Here is a 14,729-nt window from a genome sequence, read left to right as displayed (position 1 = left end):
GTTCTCCATTGCATTTCCAAGTCCTAAAATGGGCCTGGCACTCGGTAAACGCTCAGTAAATACTTACTGAATAAATTCACCAGGAGACCAGTATGGAAAAGTTGCAGAAATAATTCTCACAGTTAGGCTTAACACAAAGGCAGTTTTGAAGGCAAATCTATGAAATTTCAACAACGAGCCAGGTGCTAAGGAGAGATCACACATTTAATTTCAAAGCAAAAAACCAGAAACACAGGTCAGCGTGTCTTTCTGGTCTCTTATGCATGTCACACCCATATATTTAACAACAGGTTTACAACACTTCTGCACTTATTAGCTCCTCACAGCATCTCCTTCATGCTTTTGCACTTAGCAAGGAAGCATTTCCTGTCTCCATCTGCCCTCTCCCACTAACTTGTGTAAGGAAAAAAGGTTTCTAAAAGTATTATTCTTGAAAACACGTCAGACTTTATCATATAAAAGATCTGCTTTCTTCTTTTGGAAAATAACTTCATTTAAAAACATAATCTTTCACCCATGCATGCCACACATGGATTTATTAGAGGGTAACTAATTTTTGTCCTTTTATACAGTTATGAGGTTCTCATGACAAGTACATTGGGGTGGTTTGCCATTCCCTCTACCAGTGAGGCAGAAAGAGAAGAGGAACTAAAGAGCCTCTTTTTCTTTTTAAAGAGACTCTTGAAGAGGGTGAAGGAGGAGAGTGAACAAGCCAGCTTAAAACTAAGGATTAAAAAACAAAGATTACGGCATCCGGCCCCATTACTTCAAGGCAAATAGAGGGAGAAAAGGTGGAAGTAGTGACAGATTTCCTCTTCTTGGGCTCTAAAATCACTTCGCATGGTGACTGCAGCCGTGAAATCAGATGTTTGCTTCTTGGCAGGAAAGCTATGACAAACCTAGACAGTGTGCTGGAAAGCAGAGGCATTACCCCACTGACAAAGGTCCGGAACAGTCAGGCTGTGGTCTTCCCAGTGGTCACACACAGTTGTGAGAGCTGGACCGTGAAGAAGGCGGAGTGCCCAAGAATTGATGCCTTTGAACTGCAGTGCTGGAGAAGACTCCTGAGAGTCCCGTGGACTGCAAGGAGATCAAACCAGTCAATCTTAAGGGAAGTTGACCCTGAATACTCAATGGAAGGACTGATGCTGAAGTTGAAACTCCAGTAATTTGGTCATCTGATACAATCAGCTGATTCACTGGAAAATGCCCTGATGTTGGGAAAGATTGAGGGCAGAAGGAGAAGAGGGCGTCAGAGGATAACATGGCTGGATGGCATCACTGATGCAATGGACATTAACTTGGGCAAACTTTTGGAGATGGTGAGGGATACAGAGGTCTGGAGAGCTGCAGTCTATGGGGCCACAAAGAGTCAGACACAGCTGGGCAACTGAATGACAACGAAACTAATTTTTATTTACCTTCCCATAAAACCTTAGACAGTCCCTAAACTAAACTAGTTGAGGGACCTCCCTCATACTTCCACTGCAGGGGGGCATGGGTTTGATCCCTGGTTGGGGAACTAAGATCCCATATGTCTCACTGTGGCCAAAATTGTTAAAAATTTTAAAACAAACCATTTTGTTTTTAAAATGATGCACCTCTCAATTGTCACTATGAAATTCCAAAGAAACTCTTAATTAATCTGTTTCTATTGTCCTCTAAATCCAGACGTTTGCGGAAGCCCTGCCTTCCCACATAGGAAGACAGCAAGATGGTTAGGCAACCAGCTATGTGGCTTGGGGCAAGAATTTTACTGTTTCTTTATCTGCAAAACACAGGGATTGTACCAAATGATTCTAAGACTCCCAGCTCTGAAACCAAAAATTACAGTAACAATGACATAAATATTTAATTCATCCTCAGCTCACACAACTAAAGACTGACAGGCAAAGCTCAAAACAAATCTTTATGTTGTTGTGTTGATACAACAGATGAATATATACTTATTGTCCAAATTCTAATAAGTCCACAATATTTAAAATAAAAAATAATAAAGTAGAAAAAAAAAGAAAGACACTTCCCTTCTCTTCCTGCTCCCATTCTCAGTCCCCTCTATCATCATAATGAATAGATCCCTCCAGATCCTTTCCTATGTGTTTTACATACAGACATGTAACCTTGCTTTCAAACCCTAATATTCTAAATCCAAATTCTCTGTTCTCTTCAAAACGAGAAGTTTTATTTTCTACTTCCTTTGTGATTCTCCACAATATGCTTATATTCTATACCCAATGGGTATTCAAAAACCCTTTTGATACTCAGAGTTGCCGAGCGTGGATTTGGGCCCAGTAAAATATGCTTTCATATGACCCTACGCATGGAAATTCCCAGGGTCCCCTTCTTCCTTCCTAGGTCCAGTCATCTGCACCATATTTCCCCAGTTCTGCTCATCCCTGCAGAGGCTGTCCTCACACGGCACACCCCTCCAGAGTTCACGGGGCTCATCTAGTAAACAGAAAACTAGTTCCAGTAAAACCAGGAAACTGGCATCAGATGCAACTTGTACTTTCACTCTGGGGAGTACTAAACTCTTGCTTCCTTAAGTTTTTTTTTTTAGTTTGGAGGCTGAAATTTTCAAAATAGTTATAGGCATGCCTCGTTTTATTGTGCTTCACGGATACAGTGTTATTTTACAAATTGAAGGTCTGTGGTTTTTATGTAAAGTCTGCTCCAATTTAAATTTATTGAGGAGTGTTTTATGACCAAGAATACAGTCTATCCTGGTGACTGTTCCATGTTCACTTGTAAAGAATGTGCTCTGAGCTGCTGTTGGGTGGAGTGCTCTGTAAACATCACTTAGATCACAAAGCTGGATGGGGCTGCTCAGGTCTGCTACACATCCGCTGATTTTCTGTCTGCTACTATTACTGACAGTGGGGTGTTGACATCTCCAACTAGAATTGCAGATTTTTCAACTTCTTCTTTCAGCTATGTCAGTTGTTGCTTCATATGTCGTGAAGCGCTGCTGTTAAGGAACACGATACACATTTAGGACCACTATGCCTTCTCACTGAACTGACGCTTCTGTCATTAAATACTGTCTCTCTGGTTATTTCCTTGCTCAGAGGACTGCTCTGATATTAATATAGCCACTCAGCATTCTTTCTTTAGTACTTTCATCTACGTTTGGCTGTGCTGGGTCTTTGCTGCTGTGTGGGCTTTTCTCCAGTCTCAGCGAGTGGGGCCACTCTGCAGCTGCGGGGCAAGGGCTTTTTATTACAGCGGTCCCCTTGTTGCGGAGCAGGGGCTCTAGGGCACGTGGGCTGCAGGAGCTGCGGTGGCACCACGGGCTCGAGGGCGCACGCTCAGGAGCTCTCACACAGGCTTAGCTGCTCTGCGGCGCTGCGACCTTCCTGGGCCAGGGATCGAACCTGTGTCTCCTTCACTAGCAGGTGCATTCTTTACCACTGAGCCACCAGGGAAGCCCTCAGCCTTCTTTTGATAAGCATTTACATAGTATATTTTTTCATTCTTTGACATGTGATTATATTTAAATAAGTTTCTTATAAACAACAAATAGTTGTTTATGAGTTTTTTCTCCATCTCAATAATTGTTTTTAATTGATGTGCATAGATCATTTTCATTTAACATAATTATTGGCATGTTTTGATTTAAGTCTATGATTTTATTTGTTTTTTGTTTGTTACTCCTGTTTTTCCTTCTTCTGTTTAAACTTTCTTGATTTTCGGAGAACTGTCTCAACATATTTTAACATTCTATTTTGGTATGTCTATAGTAATTTTTTACTATATCATGCTGTACAGGGGTTTTAAGTGGCTGCTCTAAGGATTACCATATCAAATGTGGGAGATATACAAATGCACACAGGCACATACATATACACACACAACTTTTCAAAATCTATTTAGACTCAGCATTTAACCTCTTCAAGCAGAATGAAGAAACCCTACTACCTTATAGGTCCCTTACTCTCCCCTCTTACATTATAATTTTTTTATATACTACTCCATGTGTATAAACTGAAAACTCGATCAGACAATAATTTTTTCTGTCAAATATATTTAAAAAAAACTCAAGAGGAGGGAAACAGCCTAGTGTATTTACTATTATTCTTCCTTCATTACTGGTGTTCCAAGTTTCCTTCTGGTATCAATTATCATTTGTCTAAAGAACTTCCTGAAGCAATTATTTAGAGCCAGTGTGCTGGCAATGAAAGCCTTTAGTTTTCCTTCATCCGAGAACATTTTTATTTCACCTTCTTTCCTAATAGATATTTTTGCTGGATAAAAATTCTAAGCTGACAATTCTTTTCTTTCAACACTTTATATGTGCTGTACCAACATCTAGTTTCTGATGAGAGATTTCCTATCATTCAAGTAATCGTCCTCTACAAGTAATGTGTCATTTTCTCTGGCTGCTTTCAAGATTTCTGTCTTGAGTTTTTAGATGTTTGATTAGAATGTGTCTGGGCATGGATTTCTTTGCTCTATCCTGTGCAGGGGGCGGTCACTGCTGGAGTCATTAAGTTTTCCTTGTTCAGTGCTAAACTATTTGAGAGATTTCAGATTAATTCATAATTACTGTATAGCAAGGAAATCAAACCAGTCAATCATAAAGGAAATCAACCCTGAATATTCATTGGAAAAACTGACGTTGAAGTTGAAACTCCAATACTTTGGCCACGTGACGCGAAGAACCGACTCACTGGAAAAGACCCTGATGCTGGGAAAGACTGAGGGCAGGAGGAGAAGGGGACGACAGAGGATGAGCTGGTTGGATGGCATCACCAACTCATCGAACATGAGTTTGAGCACGCTCTGGGAGGTGGTGAAGGACAGGGAAGCCTGGCAGGCTGCAGTCCATGAGGTCGCAGAGTCGGACATGACTGAGCAACTGAACAAAGACAACAATTCACAGCCACAGATTTAAAAGACTATACAGTGGTCTTAAACGTTTGGGGAATTAGATCAGTCAAACCCATGCCCTATTAATCAAGAAAAGAAACAGCAATAGTTTTAATTTTCATACAAAAAATACAAACTCCAGAGCCAATCTGCCCAAGTTCAGACCATAGTGTCACCACTTTCTGACTACCTCGCAAGTCACTCAACCTCTCTGAGCCTCAGCTGTCTCCCTGATAAAGCGGAGATGACAAAACAACATAGAGCTGTTTTGTCTACCTCACAGAATTCTGTGAGGATAAAATGAGTTAATATACATAAAGGGTTTAGAATAATGCCTGGCACATAGTAAGTACTATACGGATGCTAACCATTTTGGTTATTTTAATTGACTACAGAGGCTTAAGAAAAACCAACTTTATAAATTAAACTTTAATAAGTCAATACTGATTAAAATATAGATATTTGTAAATACTTCTCTTAAATACAAAAGCCTCGTCTTAGTCTGCAGAAGCCCGCTAAGCACAGTGAAGCCCCAGGTGGCTGGAGCCACAACTCGGTTGCCCTTGCGTCTCTCACAAAACCCACGTTCTTATAAATCACAGATACTAACGAAACAGGTGAGTACGGTGATGGTCCATCCCAGCATCCACAACACAGAGATGACTGAGGCAGCAAACCAGAACAGAGGTCGGCCAGGACCCCAACGGCAGGGCACAACAGCAGAGTCCTCATGCATGTTCCGGCACCTAGCCAACACTGATCCCGATCCATTTTTCTTAATAATTTTGCCAGAATACCTAGATTGTTTGAGAGCCAGTCAGTCAAAGTACTCTCAGAAAACCCTCAGAAAACACCCTGAGAGACCTGTCTGATGACCCAGTGGTTAAGACTCTGCGCTCCCACTGAAGGGGATCCAAGTCCGATCCCGCGTGCCACATGGTATGGCCAAGAAATTTTTTAAAAAGAAGAAAAAAAAAACCACTTAGAAAATTGTGCCTATTTTCAGAGTGTTAAACACTGTAATGCTCTCTTTTAAAGTAATGCTGGGTGCTCGCTTCGGCAGCACATATACTAAAATTGGAACGATAAAGTAATGCTGGATTTCTGGAGGCAAGAGAAACAAGTTCAAACATTGCATTTTTAGTTGCACTCCACCAGAAGGATGGCTGTCAGGTACTCTTTGGGTGGGACACTCAGGCCACGCTTCGGAAGTAGCTTGGAAGCAACCCCCCACCCTGGACTCACGGGCGTGTCACACGCCAGCCAGGGCCCCAGCTCCGGGCACACGAGCACGCCCACCTCGAAGTTGTACTTCCTCATCTGGCCGTGCTGCCGGCAGTACAGGTAGAGCATGCCGATGCTGCTGCCCACCGCGATGTAGTCGCCGTTGGTGTCGAGGGCCGTGAGGTAGACCACCAGCGAGCGGAAGCCCTTCTGGATCCTCGTGGGGATGGCATTCAGCAGATAGTAGAGCGGGCAGAACTCTCTGAAGGTGACCGGCTCCGACACAGACGCCATGGCCAAGGTCTGCACCGCTGACCTTCAGGCAGGACGAGAGATCTTAACCGGCATCTGGGGAAACCTGGGGCTGAAGAACAAGGCATTGTAACGCTTTCGATGTCCAGTCATGCAAAGACAAACCGGGTTTCACAGTGGGAATGAGGGACTTTCAGGTGGGTATAAATTATAGTCAGAGCTTAATTCCACAGAGAAGGTAAACCAAGTGTCATTAAGATTAATTCTGAGGACTTCCCTGGGGTTCAGTGGGTGCAAATCTGCCTGTCAGTGTGGGGGACACGGGTCTGATCCCTCGTTCTGAAGATTCCACACGCCGATGCACCACAGGGCTCGGTCTGCACTTGGGAGCCCTCAAGCTGCAACTCCCGAGCCCGCACTCTGGAGTCCGCGCTCCACAGCAGGGGAACTCCTGTGACGAGAGGCCCGGGCACCACAACCAGAGGAGTCACTGCTCACTGCAAGCAGAGGGAGCCCGCACAAAGGAACGAAGACCCGGCATAGGCATAAACAAATAAATGAACAAAATCACAAGTCGAAACTCACTTCAGTATTTCCTGCCCCCTGTAACTTATACCGTGATAAATGGTGGGGAAGGGGTGGGAAGAATAGTAAATATAGCTCTGAATCTCAAGCAGCGTATGATCTAGTCAGGGAGGCAAAAGAAACTGAAAAGACACAAAACCAGATACGACCGGTGCTAACCTGTGGGTCTCAATGAGAAGGAGAGAGCAAGCATGGACCAGAGAGTAGAGAAAGCTTCTCTGAAAACACTGGAAACTCTGAAGCCCACCAGGAAGCAGAGAACATGGAAAAGAGGAATTCCCTGGCAGCCCAGTGGTTAGGACTCTGTGCTTCCCCTGCAGGGGGCATGGGTTCAATCCCTGGTTGGAAAAATAAGATCCCACATGCCATGCGGCCAAAAAGATAATAATAATAATAATGTGTAAAAGAAACAGTAAAGACCCTGTACTAGGAGAGCAGTGGGCCAGTCCAGACGGAGGAATACCATGTGGAGGTGGTGAAGAAACGCCCACAGCCTCCTCAGCCACACAGCTCCTCCCCTGTGTCACCCTGACACCCACACCTCTCGGAAATGTGGATTCAAAGCTTCCCTTGGACTTCTCCAGGGGTTCAGTGGTAAGAAATCTGCCTGTCAATGCAAGAGACACGGGTTCAATCCCTGATCCAGGAAGATGCCACAGAGCAACTAAGCCCCATCGCCACTACTGAGTCTGTGCTCTCAAGCCCGGGATCCGCCACTGCTGAGCCCACACGCCTGAGAGTCAGCGCTCTGGCAGCAAGAGAAGCCACGGCAGTGAGAAGCCTGCACACCACAGCGAGAGCGCCGCCCCTGCTTGCTGCAACTAGGGAAAGCCCATCCAGCAGCAAGACCCAGCACAGCCATAAACAGGTAACTTAAAGAAAAAAAAAGCTTCCCTCAATAAAGATGCTCAGTCATCACACAGTGTTATAATCTATGAAGCGCTCACTCATCCATTAAATCCTTAACCTACAAACTTCTACATGAGCTACTGAGGGCCAGAGGACCACAGGACTTGTCCAAGGCCCATGGACAAGACCTGAATCTATGCCTTTTTGCCCTTCAAGTCCTGCAAGTGAAAGTTTCTCAGTCATGTCTGACTCTTTGCGACCCCATGGACTGGAATTCTCCAGGCCAGAACACCGGAGTGGGTAGTCTTTCCCTTCTCCAGGGGATCTTCCTGCCCCAGGAATCAAACTGGGATCTCCTGCAGATTCTTTACCAACTGAGCAGTCCTGAGCCCTTTCCACAGGACTCTGCATCACACCCCCACCCCTGCTGCACTTTCTCCACACACTCTCTTTCTCTCCTGTTGATGGCCTTCTCTTTCTGACCCCCCACTGGTGTAAGCCACCCCAAAAGCAGAGCCCACACATCCACCTCACTCACCCTTCTAGCCCCTGGCACCCAGAAAAGGTTCAGGTACATCAGAGGCACCAGGTATTTATTGAACAAATGAATGAGTTATGAAAAGGGAAAATTTGCAAGGGAGGAATGAGTGCAAGAATGGAAAAGAAGCAAAATCTCACTTTTTTCTCCAGTATGGCCCTAGTTCAACACTGGAATAAAAATCCTCTAGACTGTAAGGCATTTTCAAATCCCTATTTCATCTGACAGTCATAACAGACAAGACGCACAGTGAAGCAGGCAGGGTAACTCACAAGCACGGCTCCTGTAAGTAAATAACAGCGTCCCTCTGTGCTGAAGAAGGGCTTCCCTGGTAGCTCAGCTAAGAATCTGCTGACAATGCAGGAGGCCCTGGTTTGATTCCTGGGTCGGGAAGTTAACCTGGAGAAGGGATAGGCTACCCATTCCAGTATTCTTCAGCTTCCCTAGTGGCTCAGACGGTTAAGAATCCACCTGCAATGCAGGAGACCTGGGTTCGATCCCTAGGTTGGCAAGATCCCCTGGAGGAGGGCAAGGCAACCCACTCCAGTATTCCTGCCTCAAGAATCCCATGGACAGAGGAGCCTGGCGGGCTGCAGTCCGCGGGGCCGCAGAGTCGGACACGACTGAGGACTAAGCACAAGCGACGGTTGAGAACACGAACGCGCCCTCTTTCAGCAGGAGCTGAAGCACTCTGGGAGGTTCAGAAACGTGCCTAGGGCCACATGGATTCAACAGCTTTGCTGCTGTTCAGGCAAGAGGCTACTACAACGGAAACTCTGACAGTGAATGTCGGTCCTGGCCACACAGCAGCGCAGTTCATAAGCTGACAGCTCTAAGGGCAAAGCTGCCTTAGCTAAGCAACGCACACGCTCCCCAGCCCTCGCTTTGTCTAAGCACTCCAGAGAGGCGGGCAAGACCCGCATGACCCCAAATCAAGTGAAAACGAATGGTTATCAGGCAAACTCTAGAGAGAACAGCCACGGTCAGTCACCTCGGGAGAGCACACAGACCGTTATGAGGACATGGGACATGAAAGCCAAAATAACAGTGCAAATAGCAATAATGGTAACAGCAAGCATAATGACTTAATGGAAACTATTTCAGCACAGGAACTCATTAAATCCTCACGAAAACCTTCACTGACCACTGTCACCCCCACTTCACTGGCGAGAAACGTGGGTGTCGCTTCCAGTCTCCTCTCCGTCTCCACGGGGAAGACCGCGCAGGAGCAGGAAATGCTGTGCTTCCTTCACGCGTGTGCGCTCAGACGCGCCCCAGCTTACATGGAGCTTTTAAAATTAAACTTTATTTTTTACAAGTTAGAAGTGTTCTCTACCGGGACTTCTCCGGTGCTCGGGTTGAGAACCCGCCGCGCCACAATGAAGACCCAGCACAGTCCCAAACAAGAAATAAGTAAAAAATAAACGTTTACTCTCAAAAAATGTGGAAATATAGGAAAGTGCAAAGAATGAAATAAACACCACTCATAATCCCATCAGAGATATGCTACATTATAAATGTGTATAGACAAACAGACTTTTATTTAATAAATCATGAGCATTTGCCACCTCATTAAATATTCCCCTAGAATAAGATTTTTAACGACTATACTTAAAAAAATTACACAGAACACAGTAGACTCAAAAACCAAAATTTTCCCGGTGTTTTCATTTCTGCTCTAGCCGATGAGGTCTCGGAGGAAGCAGGCACAAGTGCCAAGCACTTCACAAAAGTCAGCGAATGTTACTTCCTCCTTTAAAGCCTTTTCCCTCAAAGTAGCTCTGTCAAATTATGATATTTAGGTTTCAAAAACCCATTCACTTGAATTGACACCATTCGCTGAGAGCTCCACAATCTCCACATGGGAGCTTGGAGACTGCAGTCTGGTTAGAAGGGGGCAAAGGATTCGCCTCAGAGCTGTGCCCGCAGGGCAGGCACACTGTTCTAACGCACACGACACGCCTGTTGGAGGCGGCCTAGGAGATGCTAGAGGACAATACAGAAGGTCAGCGTCCCTGGGCCATCTCCTTGGCCGAGTCAGTGATCACACAACCAAAAGCCACTTCAAGTGCCTGAGAAGGGCCTACAGGACCCACCTGCCAAGCACCGTTAAGAACGCTGGTAATTCTACAGCAGGCGACAGGCAGCTGATTGAAATTATCCAAGCTGAAATCCAGCATCCATCTGATCTCCCTCCCTCCCTCCCTCCCAATACAGCAATCCCTCACCGTGTTCCACCAGCTCTGTCTCCCAGCTGCCTCCCGCTGGCCCCTTCTCACCAGCCCTGTGGCCATGCCCGAGATGAAGCCAGCACCCCTCTCACCTGGACCACCCTGTGGTCCTTGGAACAACTGCTCTCCTGCTTCCATACCTGCCCCCGGAGTCGAGGCTCACACAGAGCAGGCACAGCGAGCTCTCCGACTTCATCAAAATTAAAAACTTTTGTGCTCCAAAGGCATCATCCAAAAAAAAAGAGACAAGATGGACTTCCCTGGTGGTACAATGGAGAAGAATCTACCTGCTAAAGCAGGGGACATGAATTCCATCCCTGGTTTAGAAGATTCCACAAGCCATCTACTGAGCCTGCATGCCACAACTACTGAAGCTCACGCGCTGAGAGCCCACGCGCCGCAACAGGAGAAGCCACAGCAGTGAGAAGCCCTGCAATGAGGGGCAGCCCCCGCTCACCACAACTGGAGGGCGCCCGCGCGCTGCAGTGAAGGCCCAGCACAGCCAAAAAGAAAGAAAGGAAATGAAAAGAGGGGCTGCCCTGGTGGCCCAGTGGTTGAGACTCCGCGCTCCCAATACAGGGGCCCAGGTTTCACCCCTGGTCAGAGAACGAGGACCCTCTGTGCTGCAACGCGCAGCCAAAAAGAGAGAGGGAAAAGACAACCAACGTACTGGGAAAGAGTCACTTATCTGACAAAGGACTTACATCCACAATACATGAAAAATTCTTAAAACTCAATAATTAAAAGATAATTTTCAAGTGAGCAACTGAATAGTGGGATCTGAATAGACATTTATCCACAGAAGATATACAAATGGCCAATAAGCACAAGAAAAGATGCTCAACAACATTAATCATCAGGGAAAATGCAAACCAAAACCACAACGACATTATCACTTCACATTCACTAGGATGGCTATAATCAAGAGACAGATAAGTGTTAACAAAGGTGTGGAGAACTGGAACCCTCATACATTGCTGTTTAGAAGCTCAGTTGTGTCCGACTCTGTGGTCCCACAGATTGTAGCCTGCCAAATTCCTCTGTCCATGGAATTTTCCAGGCAAGAATACTGGAGCAGGTTATCACTTCCTACTTCAGGGGACCCTCCTGACCCAGGGATCAAAACCACATCTCTTGTGTCTCCTGCATTGGCAGGCGGGTCCTTGACCACTAGCACTATCCGGGAAGCTCCACACACGCCTGGTAGAGAATAAATTAAGGAGGCAGTCACTGTGGAAAAGTCTGGCAGTTCCTCAAAAGGTTAAACATATGATATGTTTTACATAACAAAAGGTTAAACATATGAATTACCGTATGACCCAGCAATTCTACTCCTAATTATATACCCAAGAGAAATGAAAACATGTCTACACAAAAAATTAAATAATTTCAAAATATTACCATTCATAAAACCAAAGTAAAACAACCCAATTGTCCGTCAATTGATGAATGGATAAACAAAACATGGTATATTCATACAACAGAATATATTACTCAGCAATAAAAAGGAATGAAGTACTGATATACACTATAATATGATAAGCTTTGAAAACATTATGCCTAGTGAAAGAAGCCAGACATGGAAGACCATATATTGGATGATTCCACCAACATGAAATATGCAAATGGTGACAGTAAGCCAGTTTACAGACAGAAAGTAGATCAGTGAGACTGCCTAGAGGTGGGAGGAGAAAAGGGTGAGGTTGGGGATGGTTGATAAAGGGTATGGAGTTTCTTTTTAGGGAGGTAAAATGTCTTAAAATTGATTGTAGTGGTGGCTGCATAACTCTATGAATATCCTAAAAACACTGAATTGGACATTTTAAATGGGTAATATACATAATGTGTGAATTCTCAATGAAGCTTTTACCAAAACAACAAGAAAGTATTAGCTCTCCAACACTCACTCAAGACAAAAAGCTTCAGTAAATCAAAAATAGAGGGGAACTTCCTCAACCTGATAAGGAATATCTACCAAAAAATCCAACAACTAACATCATACTTAATGGTGAGAAACTCAAAGTTTCCCCAACTAAGACCAGGTACAAAGCAAGGATGTCCCCCTCTCATCACTCCTTTTCCATATCATACTGGAAGTTCTAACTAATACAATAAGACAAGAAAATGTAAGACTGAAAAAGAAGAAATAAAATTATCTCTGCAGAAGACATGTTCATCTGTGTAGAAAATCCAAAATAATAAAACTCCTGAAACTAATAGCCAATTATAGCAAGGTTGCAGAATATAAGAGTAATACACAAAAGTCGATCACTTTTCTATATAGGAGTTATGAACAAGTGGAATTTTAAATTAAAAACAGTTATCATTGACATTTGCATCCCCCCAAATAAAATACTTAAGTATAAATCGAACAAAATATGTAAAGAGCTATACAAGGAAAACTACAAAAGTCACAGGAATGAAATCAAAAGAACTAAATAAATGGAGAAGTATGCCATGTTCATAGTTAAGAAAATTCAATATTATCAAGATGTCAGTTCTTCCCAACTTGATTTAGATTCAGTGTAATCCCAGTAAGTTATTTTGTGGATATCAACAAAATAATTCTGAAGTTTTATAGAGTCAGAAGACCCAGAACAGCCAACACAATATTGAAGGAAAAAAAAAAAGAAAGTTGGAAGACCGATATAATCTGACTGCAAAACTTACTATAAAGCACCAATTATCAAGATAGTGTGGTACTGGAGAAAGAACAAATAAATCTACAGAAGAGAAAGTGCAGATATAGACCGCATAAACATAGCCAACTGATCTCTGACAAAGAAGCAAAGGCAATACAATGGAGTAAAGATAGCCTTTTCAACAAATGGTGCTGGAACAACAGGACATCCATGGGGAGAAAGGTGAATCTAGATACAGAATTTACACTCTTCACAAAAATTAACTCAAAATGGATCACAGACCCAAATGTAAAACACAAAAACTATTAAACTTCCAGAAGGCAATATAGAAGAAAACCTAGATGACTTTGGGTATGGTGATGACATTTTAGATACCACCACCAAAGGCAGGATCCATCAAAGAAGTAACTAATGAGCTAGATTTCATTAAACTTAAAAACTTCTGCTCTACAAAAGACTATGAAAATGAAGGTGAAGGCAAGTCACAGATTGGGAGAAACATATTTGCAAAATACCTACCTGATTAAGGGCTGCTATTCAAAATATACAAAGAACTTTTAAAACTCAAGAACCCAATTAAAATATGGGCAAAAGATCTTAACAAAACATTTTACCAAACAAGATATACAGTTATCAAATAAGTCTATGAAAAGATGCTCCACATCATATGTCATCAGTAGAATGCAAATTAAAACAAGATACCACTATAAACTTAGTAGAATGGCCAAAATCTGTAATACTGACAACACCAAATACTGGTGAGAATGTGGGGTAACAGGAACTCTCATTCATTGCTGGTGAGGATGCAAAATGGTACAGCCACTTAGGAAGACAATATGAAGCGTTCTTATAAAGCTAAACATAATCTTATCATATGATCCAGCAATGCAGCCCTTGGTACTTATCTAAAGGAGTTCAAAACTTATATCCACACAAAACCTTCACCAGGATATTCATAGCACCTTCAATCATAATTGTAAAAATTTGGATGCAATAAGGATGTCCTTTAGTAAGTGAATGAATAAGCAAACTTTGGTACATCCAGACACTGGAATATTATTCAGCACTAAAAATAAATGGGTTATTAAATCATGAAAAGACATGGGGAACTTGAAGTGCACGTTACTAAATGAAAGAAGGCAATCTAGGTTGGGAAGATCCCCTGGAGAAAGGAAAGGCTAGCCACTCCAGTATTCTGGCCTGGAGAATTCCATGGACTGTATAGTCCATGGGATCGCAGAGTCGGACACAACTGAGCGACTTTCACCTTCACTTTGAGGGAGTATAAGGAAACATCTGCAGCTTCCCCTCAGTTTTACTGTAAACCTAAAACAGCCCTGAAAAAGGGTTTTTTTTTTTTTAAAGTTCTTTGAAAGAAATGGGTGACTCTCATATCACTCACCCTATTCAAAATTTTTCAGTGGGGCTTCCCAGTGCTTTGAGAGTTAGCCAAATACCTTTCTGTGCCCGACAAGGCTCTGTGTGGTCTGACCCCTTCCCAGCTCCCCCATCACACATCCACCTCTCCCCACTCATCCT

The 14,729-nt window shown here is 43.7% G+C and overlaps 1 protein-coding gene across 5 annotated transcripts in view; it reads right to left on the bottom strand.

The window, feature by feature from the left end:
- Window positions 1-14,729, bottom strand: part of TECPR2 (tectonin beta-propeller repeat containing 2) — a 102,874-nt gene that overhangs the window by 83,296 nt on the left and 4,849 nt on the right. For all 5 annotated transcript variants that reach the window (XR_010659200.1, XM_065906929.1, XM_065906932.1 and 2 more), the window contains exon 2: window positions 6,169-6,457. Coding sequence is in view for 4 of the 5 variants with exons in the window: in XM_065906929.1 (XP_065763001.1) it covers window positions 6,169-6,387 (219 nt within the window). In the remaining variant the exon portion in view is untranslated. The remainder of the gene's footprint in view (window positions 1-6,168; window positions 6,458-14,729) is intronic.

The sequence above is a fragment of the Muntiacus reevesi genome, chromosome 15 (assembly GCF_963930625.1).
Source record: "Muntiacus reevesi chromosome 15, mMunRee1.1, whole genome shotgun sequence".
Taxonomy (NCBI): domain Eukaryota; kingdom Metazoa; phylum Chordata; class Mammalia; order Artiodactyla; family Cervidae; genus Muntiacus; species Muntiacus reevesi.
The sequence above is the reverse complement of the archived record's forward strand: the minus strand, read 5'-3'. Positions and strand labels throughout refer to the sequence as shown.